At 41.7% G+C, this 24,308-nt stretch overlaps 1 protein-coding gene across 2 annotated transcripts in view; it reads left to right on the top strand.

Moving 5' to 3' along the window:
• The window catches only part of GSK3B (glycogen synthase kinase 3 beta), a 146,408-nt gene that overhangs the window by 35,865 nt on the left and 86,235 nt on the right, over positions 1-24,308 (top strand). For both annotated transcript variants that reach the window (XM_035540407.2, XM_035540406.2), the window contains exon 2: positions 18,452-18,645. In XM_035540407.2, the coding sequence (XP_035396300.1) occupies positions 18,452-18,645 (194 nt within the window). The remainder of the gene's footprint in view (positions 1-18,451; positions 18,646-24,308) is intronic.

Genomic DNA, 24,308 nt, shown 5'->3' with positions numbered 1-24,308 from the left:
TTTTCACAATTAACAATCCCCCTTCTCTGTTTTGATTTAGAAGCTAAAAGATACCATACTGGGTCATATCAGTAGTTCGTATCACCAAATATTTGGTCTTCAGCAGCAGCAGTGACATGACTACATAGGGAGAACATGTAAGTGTGGCCGTTTTCTGGCTCACTGTCCTCCTACTTTTCTAGCATCCAGACATTAGATTGGCAGTGCTAGGGGCTGCGTCCTTCTCTGTTCCTTCAGTATCTGCTCATGACCCTGAGGTAACAGACTGTAGAAGTTTCTTGCTAGCTATGTTGATATCATCTACTGCCATCAGGTTTTTGTGAGCTTTGAATGACTTCCACCCCCCATCATGCGTCTGAATTGAAGAGCCTGAGCCTCTTCAATCTTCTTGCAAGTTAACTGCCCTGTCTTGAATCCTTCAATCTTTATCTTTTTGAATTCTTTTGTGTCCTGTTTGCTCTTTTTGTCTCCATCTTGCTACTTAAGATCTCAGTCCACTAAGTCTTTACATGGCAGCAAAATAAATTTCTGCCTTGTTCTCTGCAGCCTCTATCTAGATGACATTTGCTGAAAATGTTGCACATTGAGCCAGTAATTTCAGAGAACTGTCAGCAGTGACTCTAACATCACTTCTTGAATTGTAAATTCCATCCATAAATTCAATATGGAAGCACAATTTATTTTTCCTGGTATGTATTGTTTCACACGTCTGCCCATAGATGGACCTTTCCTTGCCTGATTTCTTGCCATACGCTATTAAAGAAGCGGTCTGGGTTTTTTGAAAGTCCAAATATGTTTTCATTGGATCACTCATATCTGTCTGCTTGGAGTGCCAGCAGTCTAGTAGGGCAGGGTTTGCGTTTGCCAAGACCATATTCACCTTCCTCCAGCAGATTGTTTGCTGTGCCCTTCTCTCTGCAGTCTTGCCATGGACAAAGGTCACATTTTACCAGTCTGTAGCTTTTAATATTCCATTGGGAGCCCACCAGGCTAATTTTCAAAGAACTTGAAAGAAACCAGTCAAGTTTCCTCTCCTGAGTTGGTATGCCAAAGAGCACGGGTTTGGGTAGTGGGAAGTGAAAACGCTGGTTATATCCAGAGTAGTTCTGCAGGCATTACTCTATTGTGTTATATAGCATATGTGACCCCAGTAAGGCACGTGGCTTCGTGTAAATCTGTGTGATTTACAGTTCTATTAAACTAATACTGCATGTTTTCTTTGAAGAAGAAAACACACGAAGCAAACCCTGATCTGTTCCCAGCACTTGGCTTAAAGGTAACTCTGTTCTGAACAGTGGGAGTTCCCTGCGTTATGGCTGACGAACCTCTCACCCCTTTCCGCTTTTTGGTTTTGAGTGACGTTTTAGTGGCAAAGCTGGTTTCATTTTCCTGCCTGACCCTGATCTTGTCGGTCCCCCACGCTAGTTTCTTCCTCAGCTGTGCTGTGAACCCAATCAGTGAGATGATCCAGACTTGAAAGTGTACGCTTTTTAATAAAAAACATAGCTTGGTTTCCTTCCCAGATTACTTCATTGATGTTTATAGCATAGCCACACAAACAGTTTCAGCAGCATGATTTAGTGAGCGATGAATTACAGTAGTAAGAACAGGAATAAGCTGCTGCGGTGTGTGGGAGACTTTGTAATCTGACTTTGCTACCAGAGAAAAGCAACATGCAACTACGCAGTCAACTGTGGGTAAAACCGATAAGTTGGGAGCCCTGGCCTTGGGTTTTCTGTCAAAAATACATTGCAACTGTGGCTACAGTGACAGCAGCAGGTTGTTGCATTACTTTTGTGAAGCACAGTGCTAGCTTTTTTGGTACAGTTTCATTAAGTGTGAATATACAATATGTAGTAAATGTTAACTTGTTGCCATAGGGTTTTAGAGTATTGCACTCCTGTAGCATTGTTTTGCTTTGGAAAGACTTGTATTGATGACGCTAAGTCATCTTTGTATTCTGGTAGGAAGTTTAGAAGATAGCAAATTGCTTATCTGCTTGAACTGACCTTTGTTACATTCAGGTCTGTCCCCATTGATGCTAAAGGTGAAAGAATGGATAGTAAAAGAATATGTGCTTGTATACCTGAAATACATTGAGCCAGCTTGCAACTCTGTACCTGCAGGGATGTTGCAGTACCGAAGCAGAGCCTTCGTGTTGGAGGTGGGGTTGATGGCCATAAAACCCTGGAGCCCAGCATGGCTGTAGGAAGCTTGCAAGTAATCTTGGCACCTGTATATTAAAGAACCTGTATGTTAAAGAATTCTTGCTGTAACAACAAAAATCCTATTAAATGTTTTATTTCTCATAATCAGACTGGCTTAGGGTGTGATAAAATACTGCATGGTGGCTTTTTTGAAAGATGGATTGTCTGGGTTAATATTTTGTTATTGAACATTGAGAGAAATATCTGTATCCATCTGAATGTATTTTGCAGACAATGTTGCGTTGATCTGTCCTGACTGTGGCTTCTGTGGGGACTTCTGTGGGGCAAACAGTAGGGGGCATGAATTGCAAAATTGAAAGGAGTAATTTAAAACTATTAAAAAAACACTACATATGCATAATTTATTTCTTATGTTTAAAACCACCGAAGTGGTATTCCCAGGATGCATTTTCTTAATTGTGTGAAAATCTGTTAATGTTGAAATAATCCTGGTAACAGATGTTTTATCTAGTGATGTTTCTCACATTAGTGTAGAGAGCTAGACACTTCACTTTTCTTGTTTACTGTCAGTTTGCAAAGCCTACGTTCAAGGAATATATTCTTATCTTGGCCGTAGGTCTTTGTTTTAATATCTTAAGAAAATAATTCACTTCTTGGTTTGCAGAAAAGTCAGTTAATTTGGCAGTGTTCTTTTGGCTTTTGCATAAGCAACTTCCTGCTTCTGAGTCTTGAAGGTCCTAGGCCACAGCAATGACCAAAAGCATTTTTTCCTCAGGATAATAATTCTAATGTTGTAATAAAATACCCTGGCTTTCTACTCTTCTGGCATAATTTCACATTTAGATTCTTTAGTGATGAAGAGGCATTACAAATTACTTGGAATTATGGAATAAACCAATCTATATTCATATTATGCAAGTATGATGACTGTTCATTCCTTCGTCTAATTCTCACTTTCTGGGGAGTAATTCTGCTGCCTGGGCAAATGAACTAAGGGTAAAAATAGATGAAGCTCCATCATTGGGATAGATGATGATCAATCATTAAAGCCTTGTCTTTGAGTAATTTCAGTATTGCCATAATCTTTGGAGTTGGAAAAGCGATGCGTTTGAGTTTGAATATTCCCCAACCATCTAATTTTGATGAACCCACACACTACCCCTCCCCCTGCTTTGATGAGCAATATGTTTAAAAATAAAAGTCTAAGGATTTTTTTTTTGTTACTTCATTTGGGATGCGGGCAGCATCTTCAGGCAGCATGTGTTACTTTTCAGTAGTTCGTATCTTCTGTATCAGCTGTCAGACTTTGGATATGACAAAATGAGAAGGACAATAATTAGATTAAAAAGTATATCATTTTCAGGTCATCTTCCAGAAGAAATGAGTCCTTTGAAAAATTATTACCAAATCTGAAATTGCGTACCAACTCAATTGCATTTCACAGTTTCAAAGAAAATACTTGTAAAAGAGTACTTACTGTTTCTCCTTAATCGCATTCTGAATTGCAGTGCTGTTTGACTTATCAAGGATCTAAAGTGAAATATTAGAAGTTTCCTTACATGTGAACATAAAGGGAAACTGAATCCCAGGTTCAGCTATTAGCAGATAAAGACAATTGGTCATTTGGTTTTTAAAAAAAAAAAAAAGGGGGGGGGTGGGGAAGAAAAAAGAAAAAATCTTTATTCAGAAGAATGCTCTTTCTAAAGGAAAAGTATAGTTTGTAAATAACTTTATATCTAAGGTGAGACACGAGAAAAAATTTCTGCCTTCTTTTTTTGCCATAGCTATTTAACATGACAAGTTTCACCTTGTCTTTGCCAAAATCTTTTTGTGAAAAGTTTGATTTTGCAGTCATTCTCTTAGCTGTAGTGCCAGGCTGTGATGTCGCAGTGCAATTTCCTTGTGGGTTTGTAGATGAGTAGCTGCTACTGTAGCAAAAAACCTCTACTGAAGTCTTCTTTACTTCCTGTCTCAGGCAAAATGCAAGCATCCAAGCATATTCTATATACTCCTTTTCAATCTTCTTTTAGTGAGAATTACTTTCTTCTCAACTCTTTGAAATCAAGCTCTACGTTATCCTATGTCATGGGGTTCTTCTCCGGTTCCCAAACTCGTGCTAAGTGTTTCTGGTCTTATTTCACTTAGTCTGTTTGAAGACCTCAGTCAGTTTTATATGATACTGGTCCTGTCTAACCCCAAGATGAGAGATGCCTTTCTGAACACAGTGAAGACTAATCCTGTGTAGTGAAGGGTGTCTGGATGCCTCCTAGCATGCTCATGCTTTAACCGCCATGAACTCCTGGAACAAAATTGTCACTACGACAAAATTGTAGATGTTTAGATATTATCTGGCAGAAACCTGAAATTTTGTTGACATTAATGTGCTTTAGAGTTGTCACTTGTGCCTGTTCACAAATGGTTGGTTCCCTTACTGTATCTTCAGGCCTAGGGATGAGTATGCAAAGCAGGAAAAGAAAATCGAGATACTGCCTCTGGCTTGGGGAGTTCCCAAGCCACACGTATCTGGGGTCTGGGAGAGTATGCTGTCCCTACAAGCTTGTCCTGTTTTATACTCTTCCTTAAAACACTTACTGTTTGCTGCCATAAGAGATGGGTGCTTTGTTATGTGCGTCCTGTATCTTGATAGATGACAGATACTCAAACAACATATCTAATGAACCTTCCTAATAAAGGAATTGTATTCCTTAATGTGCTTTATTTGTTTGCTACTTACTGTCTTCTGAGGTAGGTAAATGAACCCTTGTCTGCTGAAGAACATCAGACTGTTCTTCTTATCTTTACTATCACATGGGTGTCTACTGTTGTACTGAAAGTAACCTTCTTACTTGGACCAAGATAAAGCATTGTCATTAATCGCCAGTCTTAGCAGCACTAAAGAAATAATAGGCTCTGTTATCTCCTTCTAGAAATGGGAGTCTTTTGCATGTACCCAGAATCTGTGCCTCATAATGCCTGTCTTGTCTTGCTTGGGATTCCTAGCAAGAGGAATGTAAGAAGAAAAGGAAGAGCAAGCAGTGTCAAGACCTCAAAATGTATTTTTTCTTTCCTCAGAGATGATCAAACTTCTTAAGAAAACTTGCATTGTTGGCAAGAAAACCTTTAGGATCTTTCGATCCTGTGTAAGTTTGGAATAGCAACACTTCAAAAAAACTTCAAAAACCTTCACTTCTGGATAAGTGTGCAACTCTTGCACAGGCCTACCTATAATTTCTCAACATATGCTCTCCTGAGTTTTTAGGTTAATTTTCTACTAAGTATCACTTCTTTTCAGCTTCACCTTATATTGAAAAGTGATATTTCTTTTTGTCTGATGTGGAAAATAGAACTGAGGAAAAATGTGTTCTTGCTCATTTTTCTTCTTGCTTTCATAATTGAGAGGAAGTTTTGCTAAAACAGTGCTGCTCTCCTCTCCCTGTTTCCAGAAACCTGCCTCTATTTTAGGATTTCAAGCTCCAGCAGTCTTCCTTAACAAACAATTACAGGAACAGTTCTGAGAACTTCAGCTGTACGTGTAGAGCTCGTCCCCAAAAACCTCCATATGCTCACGTGCCGGCAGAAGGGAATTGAATCTCCAGATGTCTGGAGTCATTCTTATGGGGAGAAATACTCCTTTTGTTCGTGACTTTTCTTTGTGGAGAAAAGGGATTCTCCTTGTATAGGATTTTGTGGTGCAGGCGGTAGGGAATAGTCCTGCTTGCCCTTCTCCCCCCTGCCAGATCTGATAGTCACCTGTCCTTAGCATGAGAGGTGGTTCAGCTTGCTGACTTGAGGCTTGTTTCAGTTGAAAATGAGTATGCTAACCTGACTCATCCTGAGGCTACGAGATGGCCACGCTTGCTATGGCAGGAGGGTGAGTTGTGACCACACTTTTGACAGTAGCCCCCACTTTGGTTAGATTATGTATAACGAAAAAATGGACTGTAATTTATCTACTTAAATTGTTTTAGAAACATCTGATGTTGAGTTTGCTTGCTCATCTTGCCCTACTATTTTTATTACTTAATGAAAAAAAAAAAAAAGCAGGATTGCCAGTGATGGAGAGCTTTTGCATCTAAGCTGCTAAAGTGCTGCCTCATCTGTAATAGGAGCTCCTTCCCCCAGCTAGCTATTCCTGCCCGGAGAATATCTGCGTTACACCGACGGCATGCCTGCACTTTCTTAATGTTAATTGAGATCGTGTCCTCCTTGAATTCAAAGCCTTCTTTAACCTAAACTGACTTGTTTCATTTCTGTGGTGTACTGGTGACCGAGGCTGGGCGGTCTCTTGGGGCTGGTCTGCGTCATGCAGCAGGAGCCGTGCAGCGCTGCGTGGCCTGATGTCGCTCCCTGCAGAAATGACTGTAATGTCAGCGTCCCTTTAACTCTTGGGGTGGCGTTCAGCTGCGGGTCACAGTTCGGCACGGGGAATTCAGATTAGCTCCTTGTTCGCTTCGCTTTTTCACTCTTTTTCCACTGCACTTGCCACCCACGATGGATGTCAGTTCCGAACAGCTGGCCGTTTTCTTACTCCTCCTCCAGAGTTAAAAGGTATCAAATGAATGCCTTTCATAACTGGCTTCATCTGTCTTTCTGTTTGGATTTTGGCTGCTGTATCGTTTTCCAGACAATCTGTTTCTCACTGTGATTTCACCCCGAGTCTGATTCACTCTATAGGTTGGTCTCTCTGCTTCTGCGGTACTGTTTCCTGGCTTTACAGGACTGTATTGCCCTCCTAGTTTGGGTAACGTTGGAGAGAAAGAAAACATCCTAAGTCCTAGCTGGGCAGAAACCAAATTGTGGGGTACTTGGAAAAAGAAAGGTTTTGCAAAATGAAAAAGCTGGGGCTGGCTGGGGGAAGAGCTTGGTGCTTCGCCTTCCTGCGAAGGGTCTGCAGGCTCAAGCTGATACTGCTTTTCATTGCACCTGGGTTTTCAAGGCTGCCGATGTTCTTTGATAAAGAAAGAAATAGCTGTCTTAAAGATGTAAAAAAAAATAAATTGAGGTTTGTTGGTGCAGGCTTGTGACGAGGATCGGATGCTGTGGCAGACAACCGCAGCTGTGCAATAAAAGGGACGCTGCTGCGGAGACTCGAGCAGCGGCAGAACCGCCTGCGTTCTGCTCTGCTCCTTCTTCCACCTGCCCGGGCTCCCTCCTCTGCCTGCCCCGCTCCTTCCTCCACAGCCCCCGGCCTGGCAGGGCTGCAGGGAGCACCTGAGGGCCCTGGTGCCCAGGCTGCCTGTGGCAGCAGCAGCAGCCAGCGCTATGGGGAGCTCCCTTGCTATGGGGGCTCTGCCTGGTGTCCTTACGGCACTCCTGCTCCCATTTCTTTTCTCTCTTTGGGTCTCTGTTCCTGCTTCTGCTTCCTTCCACTTGTCTCTTGTTAATGCGGTTCTAATGTTCTTGGCTTTTGGGTTTTTCTTTTTTTTTTTTTTTTTTTTTGGCTGTTCTTTACCTTCACTTTTTTTCTTCCTTTTTTAGCCTATCTCATTTTAGGTCTTTTCTTCCTTCCTTCCTTCTCAAATAACTGTGGCCTGTGACAACTGGCCATTATATCATTTCCTCTGTGACATCTACCGTCTCAGCCTAGGTCCGTCCGTCTGTCTGTCTGCTCTGTCGGCCAGGCTGCAGGCACGCTGGGGCAGGAGCTGTCTTATTGCCGCTGCTGTGCCCAGCACGGTGGGGTCCGATTCACGGCTGGTACGTAAGCACTGCTGTAACAAACATAATTGAAAGATTTCTTATGTAAACCCCCAGCAGAGGAACGGGGACTGCCTCTAAGACATGTTAAGATGTTTTTAATTCATGTAAGTGTGTAGTAGAGAGGGTCCTGGTAACTCGCAGCTACTGCAGACAGCTCTGCTGGGTTTTTTGCTTAGCGGTACAGTCTTGTGCATTAGAAACCTTTTAATGGATGCTGAGGGGTAATGAAAAGGGGAAAACAAACAAATGATGATGATGCCTGTTCTCAGGGATCACAGATGTATTTGGCTAGGAGACATACCTGCATTTAATCAGAATCAAATGCTTACAACAAATGCAGTTAAAATATATCTAGAAGAGCCTGCGGCAAGAAGCGAGCCTCCTACTTAAGCAGCTTACAGGGAGCTATTTTTGCCAAAGGTTCACAGTTCATACCAGGTATGTAGAGGGGAAGGTGGTAGGTCTTTCAGGAATTCCCAGAAGATGTGTGTTATTTATCATTTGCTAAGTCTTTCAGGGAAGAGTGGGAAGGTTCAGAGCCTCTGCCAATGCTCTGAAAGTGAGTGTGAGTAGGCGCCCCGTGACGGATTTACCGTGTCAGCCACGCTGGACACTGCTAATAGACTTGTTGAGGGTCAACAGTTGAATGGCACGAGCAAGTGGGTAAATACGATCCGTTTGTAACTTGGGGTTCTCCGGTGCCCTGTCAGGGCTCGGTTACAAGGGTGTTATAAGTTATTACGTGTCAGCTGAACTGCTCTAGTCGTCTTCGGCTAGTAGTGTTTGCTAAATCATGTTCCCTGATGATGTAAGAGGGAAGAACAACTAAAGGAAACGTCAGATAAGAAATCCTAGTCCTGTGTGCTTCTTGAGCTTAGTCTGAATTTCTCAGCTAGCTATGCAGCAACAGGGTAGAGTGAGGCCATGATCTCCTGGTAACAGTGCTGTCGTGCTCTTTCCACATACTCCCCGTCTCTGTCCTCATGTCTCCAGTTGTGTGTGTAATCTCTAAGCTCTTTGGGGAAGGAATGACCTGCCCCGAGATTATTAAAACAAATGCTGCTATGATCTCTTCAGCACTCACTGCGTAATCGGTGGAATCACCTTATCTACATCTCAAGTTGATTTATGGAGCTAAGTAACTTCTGTGGAGTGGGCTTGTCTGTGTGTGCGTGTGTGAGCTGGGTGGGGAGAGAAGAGAGAGGAGAGAGTGCCTCCTAAAAATAGCTCTTAACGACTACGAGACTGCTTATGAAACGCCACCAGCAGCCAGTGTTTGGATTACCTTAATTGTATGTTTTCTATATTTTTTCCAAAGCAGAAATTTAAGCACGAGCATTCAGGTGAATGTTTTGTTTAGTCACGGAACAAAATTTTTCTCTTAGTGCTGCTCCCTGAGATACTGGGTTTGGTTCCCCCCCACCACCACCACCTCGGTGTTAATTGTACCTCGACAAAGCTCTTTTGCTTAGACATGTAGGTGGCGGCGCGTTTCCCATGGCAGGAGGAGTGCTCAGAGATGGTTGGCACAGGCACATCTCAATGTGCCTCGGAGAGGTGTGGGCACCAGCTCACACAGTGGTAGGAAGGAAGGCTTTAGTATGATGTTTTATCTCTTCAGCGCTGCAAGCAAACATCCCTTTTGAGTTCGACTACTTGGTTTACAAGACGTGGGACGGCAACCTGCTGGGACTTGGTGGTGGCTGACTTGAGCAGCCGGCTGCTGTAAGCCCACCTACCACGGTTGGATCCAGATGTCGTCCAATGGCCAAAGTGATAAGTGTCTGAGCTAGCGCAAACAGGGCTCTTCCCATCCTTTTTCTCTTGTGATTTTTATTTTCTCAGACATTGTTCTGGATCAAGTTTATGCTGGGGATGACTAGTACATCTGCACAGCAAGCGTTGTGCTCTGTTGGCCTTGGATAAGACCTAAAAGATGGTAGAAAGTAAATGCCTTTAGAGCTTGACATGACCTTGTTGTAGATGTTTAACAAGTCTATCATGTGAATGTTCCTGGAGCTGCTGAGTATCATGTTATTTTTTAAAGGCTTGTTTACCATCTTCAGCATTAAGCTTTCAAAGACAGTAAATTGAATGGCCCCTCTATAACACTATGCGACTCCCTCTAAAGGGAGACTTAAAACTCCTGTGGCATTTGGAATGATTGAACTGAGATGCAGTAAATCTGGATGCTGTTCCCTTAGTTAAATTTTAGGGTTTTATCAACGGGTAAATAATAGCAGAAAAACTGTCCCTGCATCTCAATGGAGCTTTATATATGTTTATTACACCAAATGCAGATATATCAGGCACATCATTATCTATCCCCATTTCCTGGAAGTATGTTCAATTTCTTTCCGTTCATTGTGACCTACTGACCTCAAAAAGGCACGAAACACAAAGATCAGTTGTTATACACTTGTTCATTTTTTTATAATAAAGTCACTTTGCCTTTCTGAGCTGTTACCACTTACCTTTTAGCAATGGCATAGTTTGTTTTACAGAGGCAGTGACTTCTACTGAGTATCCACTTTTTCCTCCGCTTTCTAGCTGTTTCCTGCAGAAATTTAGCACTTGGTATTTTGAATTTGCAAGGCCATTCTAGAAGCTGTTGAGCAAAATACAGATGGACCAACAGTTCTTTTGCACTGCATTACAGCTTTTGTCTCCTGGAAGGTTTTGAGATTAATTGACATCTAAAAGGCTTTACTTAACATTAGGTGCAAGTGGACTTATTTTTTTTTTCCTTCACTCCTGTGTCTTCTGATAAAAGCAAAGGCGACTTTGAATTCAGGATGGAGTGTTTTAAAAACCTTAGTGACCTTTGAGTATCTTGTCAATTGATGCTGAAATTGATCCTGATTATTTGTCTCTGTATTGAACAGAAGTGAATTGACACATAACTAATCGTAGCTGTCATTTGGCCAATGACAATAAAGTAAAAGAACGACTTGTTTCACCTTTCATCACTTGTCACTTAACTATGTTTTTCTTTAAACTGAAAGCAGATTTTGCCTGTTGTGGAAAGCAGCATATTCAGTATCGAGTGATGCCACTGTTGCCTTTGGGCTATGTAGGAAAATCTGGTTTATGTAAGTGTTGAACCTTTCTGACATTTTTCAGACCTAGAGAGAGAATTACGGTCATCCTCTGCAGCCTCTCCTACTTCAAGCCAACGAGTTGTGGCTCAGCTATCTGGTAAGCTTTAGAAAAGATTCCAATCTAAAATAAAATACCAAAATCACAAAAATCACCATAACTTTCAGAATTTTTAGAACAAATGATTTCCTTATTACTTGACTTCTTTCTTCCCTTCCCAGTTCTGTCCCAAATTCTTGTAATTTCTATTTCTAGTCATTATGTGTGATATCTTCCCCACCTACAGACCAGAGCCCTCGCTGAAATTTCTGTTCCTGAAGTGGGTAGCTTTTAGGGATAAACCTTCATTCATCTTTCTCTCTTAGACTTAAATTGGCTGAGCTCTTAAAGTCTCGCTCCAAGTAATGCATCTTTCTGACCTCTTCTGAAAATGTTTGCAGCTTTTTTCTGAACCTCTAGTGTTTTGAGTGATCACTTCTGAATTTTAGATACCAGAAGAGAGCACACTCACTGCTGCATTGATGCCAAATAGGGGAGAGAACTTTTTGTTTGTTTTTTTCCTGGCCGATATTCCCCTGCTTGGACATCTTAAGGATTGCTTCAGTTCTCAGTAGAAACGCTGCACTTAGGCAATTGTTTGTTCCTCGCGCTTCTTGCCAGGGTGCCTTTCAAGTCAGCACAGATGACTGCACTCCTTGGGTTTGGCTACATGGCCTATCGCCTCGGTTCCTAGATCCCTTCCGTGCCTGCTGACGGAGGGAGGGCGGCTGCTTTTTTCATTGATTTCCTCTGTGCACAGATCTAAGGCTTCTGTCTGAGAACTTTGTTGCTGCTCTTTCAGGCTGTTGATAGGAGTAGCAAGTAGAAGGCCAAAAATTAGCGCCCGTGGGGCCTTCGACTTGCTCTTCTTAGATCATAGTTATGTTGAAACTTATGGCCTAGTTTATTGTAACTTGATTAATAATTGTGCTTCTTTGCTTATACTCATTTCTTTGTTAATGTAGGAGGTGGTAAGTCAGAAACCCTACAGAAGTGCTTTTTCATCAGTGCTCTTTTTGCTCTCTTCCAAATGAGCCTGTAATCCCTTTGAAAATACGGAACCCAACAATCTAATCTCCATAAACCATGTTACTGCTTCTGTGTTAATTATCAAATGAGCTAATGTGGTACTTTGGAATTGTCGTCAAATTTATAGGATCATAATTACCTGGGTATTTTTTTTTATATTTGCCTTTGAAATCATCCCGGTGTTCTGATCGCTTTCAAAAATCAACACCGCTTCTGAGCTAGCTCTTCTAAAATCCTTGGATACAAATCGTGAGATTCTTCTGATCTTAAGTAACGTCTGATGATGGCTCTTTTATGACGGTGTTCAGTTTCAGTCAAGAAGTCAGATGACATTTCCTGTGCCAAAACCAGTATGCGCATTTACTGAATGCTTCTGCCTTCTCTGGGTGGTGATTGAGGCGTGGGTTTTTGTTCAGGGTTTGACCTGAGCTATTTTTGAAATGCAAAGGTTTCCTTTTGTTTGGGGTAATTTTTTTTTTTTAAATGTATTTTAGGCTTCTTGCTTTGATTCCCTGAGTCTTTCTAATTCTGTCCTTGTAATTTTATTTCTGTCTTCTGTTATCTCCCAGTAGGTAATGTTCGTTCAGTTCACTGGTGAAAAAGGGAAACTGCCTAGTAAACCAGTTCATAAATTTTTGGATTTTGTCCCTTGTTCCCCCTGGCTCTTAATGATTAACTTTTAGTGAAATTAATCTTTCAGAAAATTACATGAGGAATCCATGTTACTCATTCAAATTTACCTATTTATGTACGAACAGTGTAATCATGACACACAACTGCCAACTTGATCAGCTGCTCTTTGTTAATGAAGTTCCCCAAAATTTCCCTTACTGTGTGCAGGGGAATAATTAGAAAACTGTCATCTAGAGCTGTGCTTTCTGCTGCTGACAACATGTTACCTCAAGCATGTGTTGCTTACACATGAAGCAGCTGAGGACTTCCAGACCTCTTTCTTCTTTTAGATGTCATTAACAGGTATTTTGGAAGCCAGGTGTTTTGTTCTGTAGTTTAATCTGATGGGCTGCATCACATCCTGGCAGATAACTTCTCCTGTGCTTTCTGTTAAGGCATTTATTTAATAGATTATTCAGATCCTGTGACCTCAGTTATAGATGAGTGAAAAACACCAGTGCAGTTCTGATAGACTTCCATCACCTTCTGGTCACTCATTTCTCCATAGGTAGCTGTGACAGTAGCTGGTTGTTACCTGTTTCACTTGGCAGGAGTTACATCCTGCCGTGTAGGGTTTCCATGGAAGTAACTTGTTGACTGTATTGAACATTCAGCAAATAAAGGTGGAAGAGCGCAGAGAAGCCTCAGACTCAGGGAGAAGTAATCAATATTGACTTAATATTGAGCAATATCTTCATAGGAGGTGGCAATGAGAATTAAAACAGATCAATGAAGATATTTGAACGAAGTGGAGACAGAGCTACATGACCTCAGATGCTCTAGAGAACCTGTTGTAGGCCTTTCTTTTAGGACATAAGGCCTAAAACCTAGTTAACATCTAGTGGGATGACCTGTGTGCATGCTAGCAAGGAGCAGTGTATTAATTGGAGGTGGGAAGGAAGAGGAGGTGGGTGAAGTCAAAAGGAAGAACAAATGGAGGAGTTCGTAGACAGCACAAAGGGTTGAGGTTGCATTCGAAATACAAAGAAAGCAGAAGTAAACATCCTATTCTTTGTTTCTGCCCTTCCAAACGTATGAAAGAGGAGGAACGGGGTTTATATGTAGTTGAAAGAAGTAAAGAATCATAGATCTCTGACTATATGTGAGTTAATGTGCATTTGTACTGCTCAGTCAGAAGCTAAACAGCTGAAGGGATGTAGGGCAGACATAATTTTGGACGTTCTCCAGGCCCATTCATTAGAATGTATGGTGGGAGTTGTGATCAATAGCAAAGGAAGTCTTTCATGGTCTCTACGGGTTGGAGTGAATTTTATTGACTGACAGCTACATTTAGGAACTAGCGAAAAGTATACGTGCGGTGTGCTTGCAGAAGGGTCAGCTTAGAGCTTGCGATAGGAATCTGCAGCTGGTGGGGTATTTATGCGAGGAAATGCTTGTCCAGGAGTAGGATCCATTGTCTCACCTGGGTAAACGTTTGCTGACCTGTTGTTTTTTTTGAGAACGTGCCTCTTGTTCCAAAACAATATGAATGTTTCATTAAAACAACACTGATCCAAATTCATTTTGGTTTAATTGGTGAATTGTGTGAATAGAGCGTGGAACTATGTTCAGCTTTTTTTGAGTGCACAAAATGTAATTAATACTCATCTTGAAAGGTTAAGTGGCATTGGCATTAGGTAAAATGATGACTTGAGCCATGCTAAAGTTTTACCAAGATAGTGGAAAACGGAGCTTGCTCTGGTGCTTTAATAAACTGTAGTCTTGTGAGTGGAATATGTTCTTTTCTTCCCAGAAACTGATTAGTATTCTCTGCTCTCAAACCACTAACTTTACCTAATTCTTGTGGTTTGTCCTGTTTAGAAATCATGTGCTGGAAGATGGAAAGTGAGCTGGAAAGATCAGAGCATTTGGGAATTAAAATGTCTGGGTTTTGTTTTCAGTTGCACATCAGCCCTCTGGATTATCTTCTTTGTCAAGAACGCCCCTGAATACTGATGTTCACATGTTAAGCATGAGAACAGCACGGGGAAGTGGTTTAAGGGTTTGGATGTATCAAGAGCAGATACCAGTGTGTTAGCGATAGCTGTTTGTTCTTACTTGTGCTTCCATCCTGGGTGTTAAAAAGGTGCTTTTCTTAGATGGTGGTTGGACGGTCACATGAATCTGCTCTTCTGTTAGTGCCATCAGCACCAGAAGTCAGCTTCTTTTGGACAAACAGTAGTGACTGTTCTCATGTGAGCTTGAAGAGCTGTTTAGTATTTTGGTGTTTGGTCCTTCCTTCCTTCCTTCCTTAGTTTTTCAAGTTTGTGTTGCAGTTCTACTGTACCTTCTGCAAGCAAAGGCGGTGAGAGAGTTGTGTGTTGGACAGTGCCCGCCTATCTGCTGGGGCCACCAGGTCTGACAGTCTGAAGCCAGGTGAAGGTAAAAAACAGATGAGATGAAAACTCTTAGCTTCTCATTAAGACTTGCTGTGGTATAATGACTCCTGGTGTTTGCTGTTGGGATTCCCAGTTTGCAGCTAGCAAAGACTGCTGGAAGAGGATGCTTCCAGTAGCTTTTGGCATGCTAGGGCTAAAACCGTATTTCCCAGAGCTGTTCGAGTGAACACATTTGTATGCTGTTTGGCTGGCAAGTCAATTCTTGCTGTCCAGACACTAAAAACTGGGATAACCGTGCTGAACCGGGTACGGTCTTCTGAACAGCGTGGGCATGTATGTAGCCCAGCGAGCAGCAAAACCAGCTTGGGGCCCCTGGATGCTGCTGTGATACTAATACTAATAATACATGTTGTTTGCACGCTTTGTAAAGTACACAGTTGGGTGTTCACTGGTCAAGATCAAAGCTCTCAAAGGTGCAAGGTGAATTTTCCCTCTATGGCCGCTCAGTTTCAACCGTTTGTAATGGAATACAACTGAAACTCCAGGGGGTTTATTCTGTTGGGAGTCCTTAGGGTGTTTCTTGGTGGAAGGGGTGACAAGAAATGTTGGTTGGAAGTGGGAAATGGAGAGAAACATCTGGGAGGCTTAATGCTCTGTGATGTGCTGGTAAAGAAACCAAGTGGTTCTTGGTTTAGCCAATTAATGTCTTCAACAAGTTTTGTTAGGAGCTGTTTTCCATTGTGTTTAAAGGAAATGTAGTAAAGCTGACTGACTTCTCACCAGAGCTCTGGAGATGTTGGCCTGGCGGCAGCAGTGCCAGGTGGGAAAGAATCACCCAGCATGGCCTCAGATGCAGGGCTTGCCCTTGTGGTTGAGGAGATCCTGAAGTGGCTTCCAGCTCTGAAGAGTGCCCTTCGAGCAGATCTGAGACGGAGCACTTCAGGTCTTGGCCAGAGACAAGTTTGGTTCTACCTCTAAGACTCCGGGAGTCTGATTTTTGGGAGGGTGGGGGATGAGCCTCATTACCTGGAATCTCAAGACTCTGGCCTTGTGAGCAAGGCTGGAAAAAATAGGTGAGGAAGCAGGGAGGTTACCTTTTAGATGACGAGGATTGCTGCAGGAAAGCAGATGTCACCTATTTATATGTGCTGAGTTAGAATGCTAATGATAGAAAGTCAGGCAAATAAAATGCAGGGCTGCTATCAGAATTGCACTTTCAACTTGTTTACCAAAAAAAGAATTTTAATGTTCTTTCTCTTGCTGGCTTCATTCCATGTATTTCTTACAGATATCAGAGAGGAGGGTGAATTTTCCATACAGCTTTATTCTGGTTCTCTTTATTCGCCTCTCTAAGCAGATGTTCATCTCTTCCTCCCCTCCCCACCTTTTTTTTTTTTTTTTTTTTTTGCTTTTTTGTCGTTTCTCTGTTTTCTCTTCAGATGTGTAAATCTGCATCTCACCTTCTTGTGAATGTTTCTGGGGAAAGAGATATACCTGCTATGCATTTTTTGGCACATAATTGTCACCCTTTGCAGTAATGTGCTTTACTTATTTTTAAATTTGTATACTTGTTTCATGGAGCGGTTAAATGCATAAAAGCAAACAGTTTGTAAGGCTCTGAAAGATAACATAAGAGATGAGTAACAGTTAATGTGGATTTTTCAGGAGCAAATCACGTCAACCCAACTTAGTTTTCTGCATCTTGTGGGGATGGCATAGCAGCAGATGTGTGCATCTTGACTTGGAAATTTTCAAACTGATTTTCTCATGGGCAGCCTTGGAAAATGATGGACTGCTAGGAATCAATCTCCTGAAAGGCGAACACGGTTGTTCAGTTATTAGAGCTTAACTGGAGGTTTAAGATAAAATCAGACTGATATATTTAACAGGTTTCTATGAAGTCTTTCAGCAGGCTTGCAGGTTTCCCAGTTTGTTAGATAAGCTCCGTGTAGCACCGTGAAATGGATCTCCCCATGGTGGTCACTCCGTGTTTGAAGGATGTGACAAGCTGGCAGAATACTGTTAGGAAACCTTGGCTGCAGTTCAGCTGGGGCAAGTGCAGAGTATTCGCTGTCGATAAGAGCAACCAGGTGTGTAAGTGGAAAGTGGACGGGGATTGGGCAGGCGGCAGCTCCGCAGAGAGGAGTTGAGCACACAAACGGGTCAATGAGTCAGCCAGGTTCTTGCGTTGCAAAAGCTGCAAACATTGTGCCGGGGTGTACAAACAAGTGTGTTGCAAGTTGGACACAAGGAGGTACGAGCTCGCTGGGCAGAGCTCAGGTAAGCTCCCCTTGGAGTGTCTACTTTTGGCTGCCCACGGTGGTGAGACAGGTCCCCAAAGAGAAATAGCATCTCCGTGGGGGTAACTGGCTTTGCAAAAGCCCTTCCTGTATTTGAGGGTGGAGTGGGGTGAGAGAGGGCAGGAGGGGAGGTATGGCTTAAACTGCAGTAAAGGTGATCCAGGTTACCTATTAGAAAATTCTTTCTCGAGGCATGAGCAGTGAAGGACTGGAAGACAGTCCCTGAGGAAGTCGTGGAAGGAAGCTTTCTTGATAAGCAGATGTGATGGGCACCTCAAGCGCAGTTTATGCGGAGTTGGTGAATGATTGCTGTGGATCAGCAGGTTCCTTCTGGCTTTTCTCTGCAGCCCTATTTGAGCTGCAACCCGAGCTATCGGAGCCAAAGGACAATAAATACCAGCATGCGCTTGCAAAATGGCTAAAACTTTGGTCCTATGGCAAACAAAACCAGACTTTGAACAAGAGGGCTTCTTTTCTGTGTGTGGGGCTGCAGGAGGCTCTGCCGCTGAGCCTCCTGGCAGCAGGACCCTGCCACATGAGGCCAGCCCATGTTCCACCTCGGTTGTCCCAGCCCCGGCAAAGCCTTTGCTTCTGCATTCACGCGAGCAGAAACATTCCGCGTGGGTTGGTTTGTAGCACACTTTGTCACTGCTGCTGGCTTTTTTTTCTTGCCGGGTGTGCGCCTAAATATCCGTTTGCTGCTCTGCAGGCTGTACAGGCAGTTTTGTTTCTTCAGTTACGGGAAAATACGGGGGAATGCTTGATTCTGGTAATACGAAGAACGCTGCGTGTAATGCCACTTAAGTTAATCAGATGTAGGAATAAGTACTTGTTCTGGTCATGCAGCACATTTTATTGCTGAGCTGTTTGCATCAGGAAGGGAGTATTTCTGTTAACAATGATCTAAATGAGAAATTGTTGGCAATTGTGTGTCAAAAAACCCCAAACATGCTCAGTGTTTTCTATGTATTTTCATAGTTTTTTCTTCCTCTGTGATATTGAAATATACATGCTGATTTAAGTCTTTACCCTTTTCTGTATCATTCTTATTGGTGACCTTTCTTATGAATGTATTTTAATTATTTTCATATCTCTTGCTTCCCAGGAGACAAAGATGGCAGCAAAGTGACTACAGTAGTGGCAACTCCTGGGCAAGGTCCAGACCGACCACAAGAAGTTAGCTACACAGACACCAAGGTGATTGGAAATGGATCTTTTGGTGTTGTGTATCAAGCCAAACTTTGTGATTCGGGAGAGCTTGTGGCCATTAAGAAAGTCCTGCAGGATAAAAGATTTAAGGTAAGAATATGCATAACTTCAGAATATTTTTCATGAATCTTATCTTGTTTTCCATTTCTTTGATGACAATCTTTGATTTTTTTTAATTTGTTTTCATTGGAGCACATAAACACACAAAAAAATTTCCAAGACTAAAGATTAAACAGATGATTTATGATAAAGGAATATAGTTTAACTTGAAATTCAGTGAGTCATTGCTGTTATTATTTGCATTAGTGCAAAACAGGAAGCTAAAAATCTTGATTTGATGTTGTGGTGCTGTTCCCTGGTTGCAGACTATGTTCTGTAGACAATGAACTGGGGAAACAAGGGAAAAGCTTGTCTTATACTTACTTTTTTCTAGCTTAGACTCTCCTCCAGTCATTAGTAATTAAGCTGCTGGAAGGAATGGAAGCCTTTGGGCTTTGTTCTTGGTTGTTGCATCTCTAAAATAGAAGGCTGTACTTGAGTAAACCAAGAAGTCCGCAGACCAAGCAAGAAGGTAACAAATACCGAGCTGAGGGCAGTTTGGACTCAAAGAAAGTTACTTCCCTTTATCTGATTGATAAATGTGATCTGTTGTGAAGGTTTCCAGACTAGTGAATCTTTGTTCTAAACAATAAGTAGTTTTCCAAAAAGTCCATCTCTGGGTGATACTTAAACCAAATAAAAGTTAAGGACCATTAGCAGCCTCATTGCTACTGTTACCTCCCCTGCTAGATGCTTGGTATGCTTGACTGCTTTCCCTTATATCTAAGTAGCCAGCAGATAAACTTGTGCAAGAGTGAATGATAGCAAAGGTAACTGGTTTTACCATCTGAAATCAAAGGCACAGGTTTTAGCGTCTGGAGGACACAGCTTTCATGACTACAGAAGCATACGGCAGCAAAAATTTTATAAATGCTTCTGAAGGCTAGTGGATGACATTTTTACCATCTCCTTCACAGTTGTCTCATTTTTTTCAGTAACATTTAATGCCCAGCTAGCTTCGCTGGTTGTGTTTGTAATTTGTATCCTGTTTGGGTAGCAGAATCATTCTTTTGATGTGTTTTGAATTAACTAGTGTATGCCTCTTCCTTGAGTCTTGAAATTGATGCTGTCACCACCACAGGCATCAGCATATCACAGATACATAAGCTAAAGTGTGGAAGAGGAAAGCTATTTTTAAATTAACCTAATCATGTGGCATTGTTTAACTTCTAATTGAGAGAGGTGTGTAAAGTTCTTGCATTGTTCTTACATCTGTCAGATTTATTTCCGGCTTGTATTATATGTTAGAGGCAATTAGTACTGGGGAAGCGTGCAGTATGGTGTAAGAGCAGATTATTTTATAAGAATGGAAGAGGTAGAAGAATAACAGAAGCTCTAAACCTAGTCATGCTATAAGAAGTCATTTCATCTCCTCCCATTGTATAGTTTTAGACAGAAGGCCAGTACATTTCCCTTGCCCTGTCATGCTTGGTGGATGTCAACTAGTGCTTTGGACCGCAGTCTTTGATTTTATAGCTTTTTTAATCTCTGGACTTTGAGGTTGGGTAGAGTATCAAAAAGATAATTTGGCCAAGCATTTTAGTTTCTGCCCACTAGTTATCAATAACTTGTGATATCTTTTTTTTTTAATGCCTAATACAGATTTATAAACAAATGTCTTTGGTTTTCTTTTAGTAGTTGATTCAGTGGCATTTTGCTATCTTACTATTGTGTAATGTTTCTTGAATTGATTAGGAAGAAAAAAAGGCGTGTCTTGAATATTAGCCCAACCGTACATCATCATGTACCTTTGCTTTCAGCTGCCTTGTTTTTCCCCATCATTCATCAGTGTAGTCCTCCCTTTTCTTTTTACATTCTGATCTGGAAGTGCATGTTCTGTTGGCTGAAGGTGTGCATTCCTGCAGGTTGGATGAAAGCCTCTGCCTGGACGGATTTGGAAGCTGGAGACATGTATCTTATATCAAGACTAGCGTACAATTACTTCAGAGTATGCTACTCTTTGGGAACATCTGATCTAGGTTGTGAATGCTGGACTAAATATTTTGCCAGGGAACTGTGAATGCCTGGTGCCCATACGGTTTGATCACATCTTAGAAGCAGACCATTGCTTCCAGTCAGAGAGCTCAGTTGTGGTGTGCACCTCAGCTGGGATGTTGCCGCCTCAGCATGGCAGCCTGCATTGTGATCTCAGCTCTGGTGACTGGAGTTCCTTAAGAAAGCATCTACTTCACTGTCATTGATGGACACCCCTGCTTCGATAGCCATGAGGAAAACCCTATTGTAGGCAGTGGAAGGTTCGTAGTTGTTTGTTTGCCAGTTTTAAATCAACTTCCTCAGCTTCAGAGGGAAGAAAGGAACTGCTTTAGAGACGCTTCTGCACTAGTCACAGTGTTGGAGATGCATCAGGAAAAGAGTAATGTATAGAAATTAATTTCTGAAGTTTAGATCATCAGTGAGGTTTTCAGCTGTATGCTTGTGCTTCAGCTGGTGTCTACTTAAGCATGAAAACTTAGTCGTTTTGGACAACTACATCATACTTAGTGAGTGGCTCACAAGACTAAATGCTGACTGCCGCTCATCTGCAAGGCCGTTGAGGTTATCTGTAGTCAGTATGGAAAATCAGATCTATTTATTTAATTTTAAGTTAACAGTTTGACAGGGCTAAGCAATGGACATTTCTGCTTGAAGAACGGCATGAGACAGTTGTTGTTAACAAGCTTTTGGGTCTAAATGGTCTCAAATGGCCGAATTTCTGAAGGGCTGTGTCCTCTCTTTCATAGACTGAGTGCTGTGTTTCTGCCTCTGTCCTGTAGATATGTAAGAATAGGTCTTCATACAAAACATTGGTAAAGATAGGTGCAGTTAAATTATTTGTAATCTTTGCAAGTGCTTTCATCCACACCTCTCTGCAGGCCCTTAACTGACATAGTCTAATTGTAATGCTCGGGAGAAAAAAGCTGGTAGCATAAATTTTCTTGCACTGCTTTTGTTGGTATATTCTTTGGAATATTCTTCAGATGAGAGAGCAACGACTGACTCTTACTTCTACAAAAGTCAATAATAAAGCAGCAGGTGTTAGCACAGATAGGAAATTCTTAGTCTGATTTTTTTATTTCTGTGAATAGATGCATGAACTGCTAGAAATATCTGCCTGTTGATGGAGAAAAAGTACCTAAACTCTGCATATCTGGATTCCAGTGTTTAAGGCTTCTGCTTTAGTACTAGGCTGTCACCCTCAACATGATGCAGGATTATTAAGAACTCTCTTCACCTTTTCAGACAATCTAGATTGGGCTTCACATTTCATGGACATGGACCTCAAGTCTGCAGTAAGAGAAAGCCACATTCTGTACAAGAACCACTCATGCAGTGCAGCCTTTCAAGTCACTACTTAGGTCTAGCACTCAACCTGCATCTGCCTTTGGCTTAGTTGACTGAATTTCTCAACCTCTGGAAGACCTGGCTATTTGAGAGAACATCAAACTAAGTCCCTGTCAGTCCTGAAACATGAAGGCCTGTGTTGATAAAGCCACTGAATAGTGGTCAGCGCTCTTTCTTCTGTTTATCTTTGGGAATAATATATGTTGTGACCATTTACACGTTGGTTTTTTTGTTAATTATGTAAAATTTCAATGTTAACCTGAGTCTCGCAGCCCACGAAAGCAGCAGGATGGAAAAATAAGTATATGTTGAGGTTCTGGTTTCTCTCTTTCTTTGCTGGGTGTGTGTACTTCTGTGAGCTGTTTGAAATGCTTCTGAAAGAAAAACAGTTTTATTTCAGTTCTGGCCTCAAATCTATCAAGCTGCTAAGTATAAAAAGATCATTTTTCAAAGTACTCTGTATCCAATGTTTGTGTTAACTTAATTACAGCAACTTTGATCGTAGCATCTCACATGAAAAATGTAAAACCGCGAGGAAGAATTCCCATTTAAAAATGACTAAGAGTTTAGGTTCTTAAGTTGTGTTAACTTCTGAGGAGACTTTTCTGTTTAAAACATTAAAAAAATCTAACATTGATCCAGTTTTTAATAGGTTTTGTGTTTCTGCTTGTGGTCGAGGGTGTCATTCTGTAGACATGCATGTACAAAAATGTGGACCTGTTGACTAATGAGATTTGTATCTTTTGCTCTCAGAATCCCAGTGGTTAACAGACCACTGTGAGTCCAGCTTCAAATCAAGTTTAATTGGTTCCACTCCTGGCTACCCTCCCTGGCTCATTCTTGGCTCTCCCTTATCCTTGGCTGTTTAATATACAGCAGATAGCAGCGTTATGTTGGAAAATATGCTGCATTTTCTGAGGGCTTCAGTCTACTGAGGTCACTGTTAATGTAGTTGATTTCTCTTGACAAGGGTTGTGCACAGTGATCTGATCGAGTTAAAACAAGTCTTTTCTATGGTCTGTAAGCCTGGGCTGCAGACAGTCCTGTCCACAGACTGACGAACAAGGGCTTGACAGCCAGCTGCCTGATACTTGTTGGGAAACCCAGTTGGAAAGTTTTAAAGGAGGAGAGAGCATTTTTTCTTCAGTGCAGGTTTGGTCACCCTTTGCCAGGTTCAGACAGGATGCACGAATCATCTTCCCTTTTTAATATTTTAGCAAGTCCATCTTCTTTAGCAAGTCCTACTCCTATGTACTGTAGCTCTGCCATGAGAATATGAAATGTATAGCTGAAGAGAAACCATCTCTGCTGCTGAAACTTGAGATACCATGTAGGACTCTGTCTTGCTTCGTCTGTATGTGCCAGAGCTGTCGACCCTTTCAAGCACACGGCGTTTGGGTGAAGTACTTCATGCCTTTCTAGGAACTGGGATGTGATCACAGAAGTTGTAGAATGGACACTGTCTTCATCTTCAGTCAGTTCTTTAACTCTCAAATTAGGGTAAAACACAATATAGTGTTTAGACCTGCTCTGGTGTCCTCGTGATCATGTTTCTCGGTGACCTCTTGTCATGTGCCTAGGTTTCCACAGAATTAAAGGTGGTACTTTTTTTATGTTAATTTGTGTGTGAGCCAGTCTAGCACTCTCATATCTCCATCTAAAGACTGCTGAATATTTAAACATTAATATGAAGGCCTTCTCTCAACAGAATATATATTTTTAATTTACGCTATCTCATTTCCAAAGACTTCCTAGTTGAAGTTGGAAGCATCCTTGTGATGAAAAGTCACCAAGGCAAGACATGGTGATGAAAAATAATAACATTTAAACGCCTTTCTTCTAAGTCTTTGAGGACTTGCACATCTTAGCTACTTTGAAGATCTGAGGGATAATGAATCACTGTTCATAAGACCATTATGGAGGTGGCACTTTTAAATGGATGCCTTAATTTCGTTAAGTAGCTAGAAAGAGCACTGTGAACAACAGTTCACTCTTCTGACTACTTTAATGTGATGTCTTCTGTTTATATCACAAAGGGGGAAGGAAGGCTGAAAATATTTTCCTGTGACATTAACTAATATTACAAATGTCTGTAAAACTGGCAAAAGGAAGATAATTGAGCTTGACTGGAAGCCTTTTCAAAACTATCCCTCAAGCCCTTCCTATCTCCATCTGAAGGGTTGCCGTCCCTTTTAAAGACTGGGGCCATCAGATATGATTTGCGGAATCAGAGATGCCTGGGCATGTGTTCAGGATATTTTTCCATGTTCTGAAGAGCTGGAGGGCTGTGTTCAGTTCCAGAGGGTTTCTTC

Source organism: Cygnus atratus, chromosome 1, assembly GCF_013377495.2.
Source record: "Cygnus atratus isolate AKBS03 ecotype Queensland, Australia chromosome 1, CAtr_DNAZoo_HiC_assembly, whole genome shotgun sequence".
Taxonomy (NCBI): domain Eukaryota; kingdom Metazoa; phylum Chordata; class Aves; order Anseriformes; family Anatidae; genus Cygnus; species Cygnus atratus.
The sequence above is the reverse complement of the archived record's forward strand: the minus strand, read 5'-3'. Positions and strand labels throughout refer to the sequence as shown.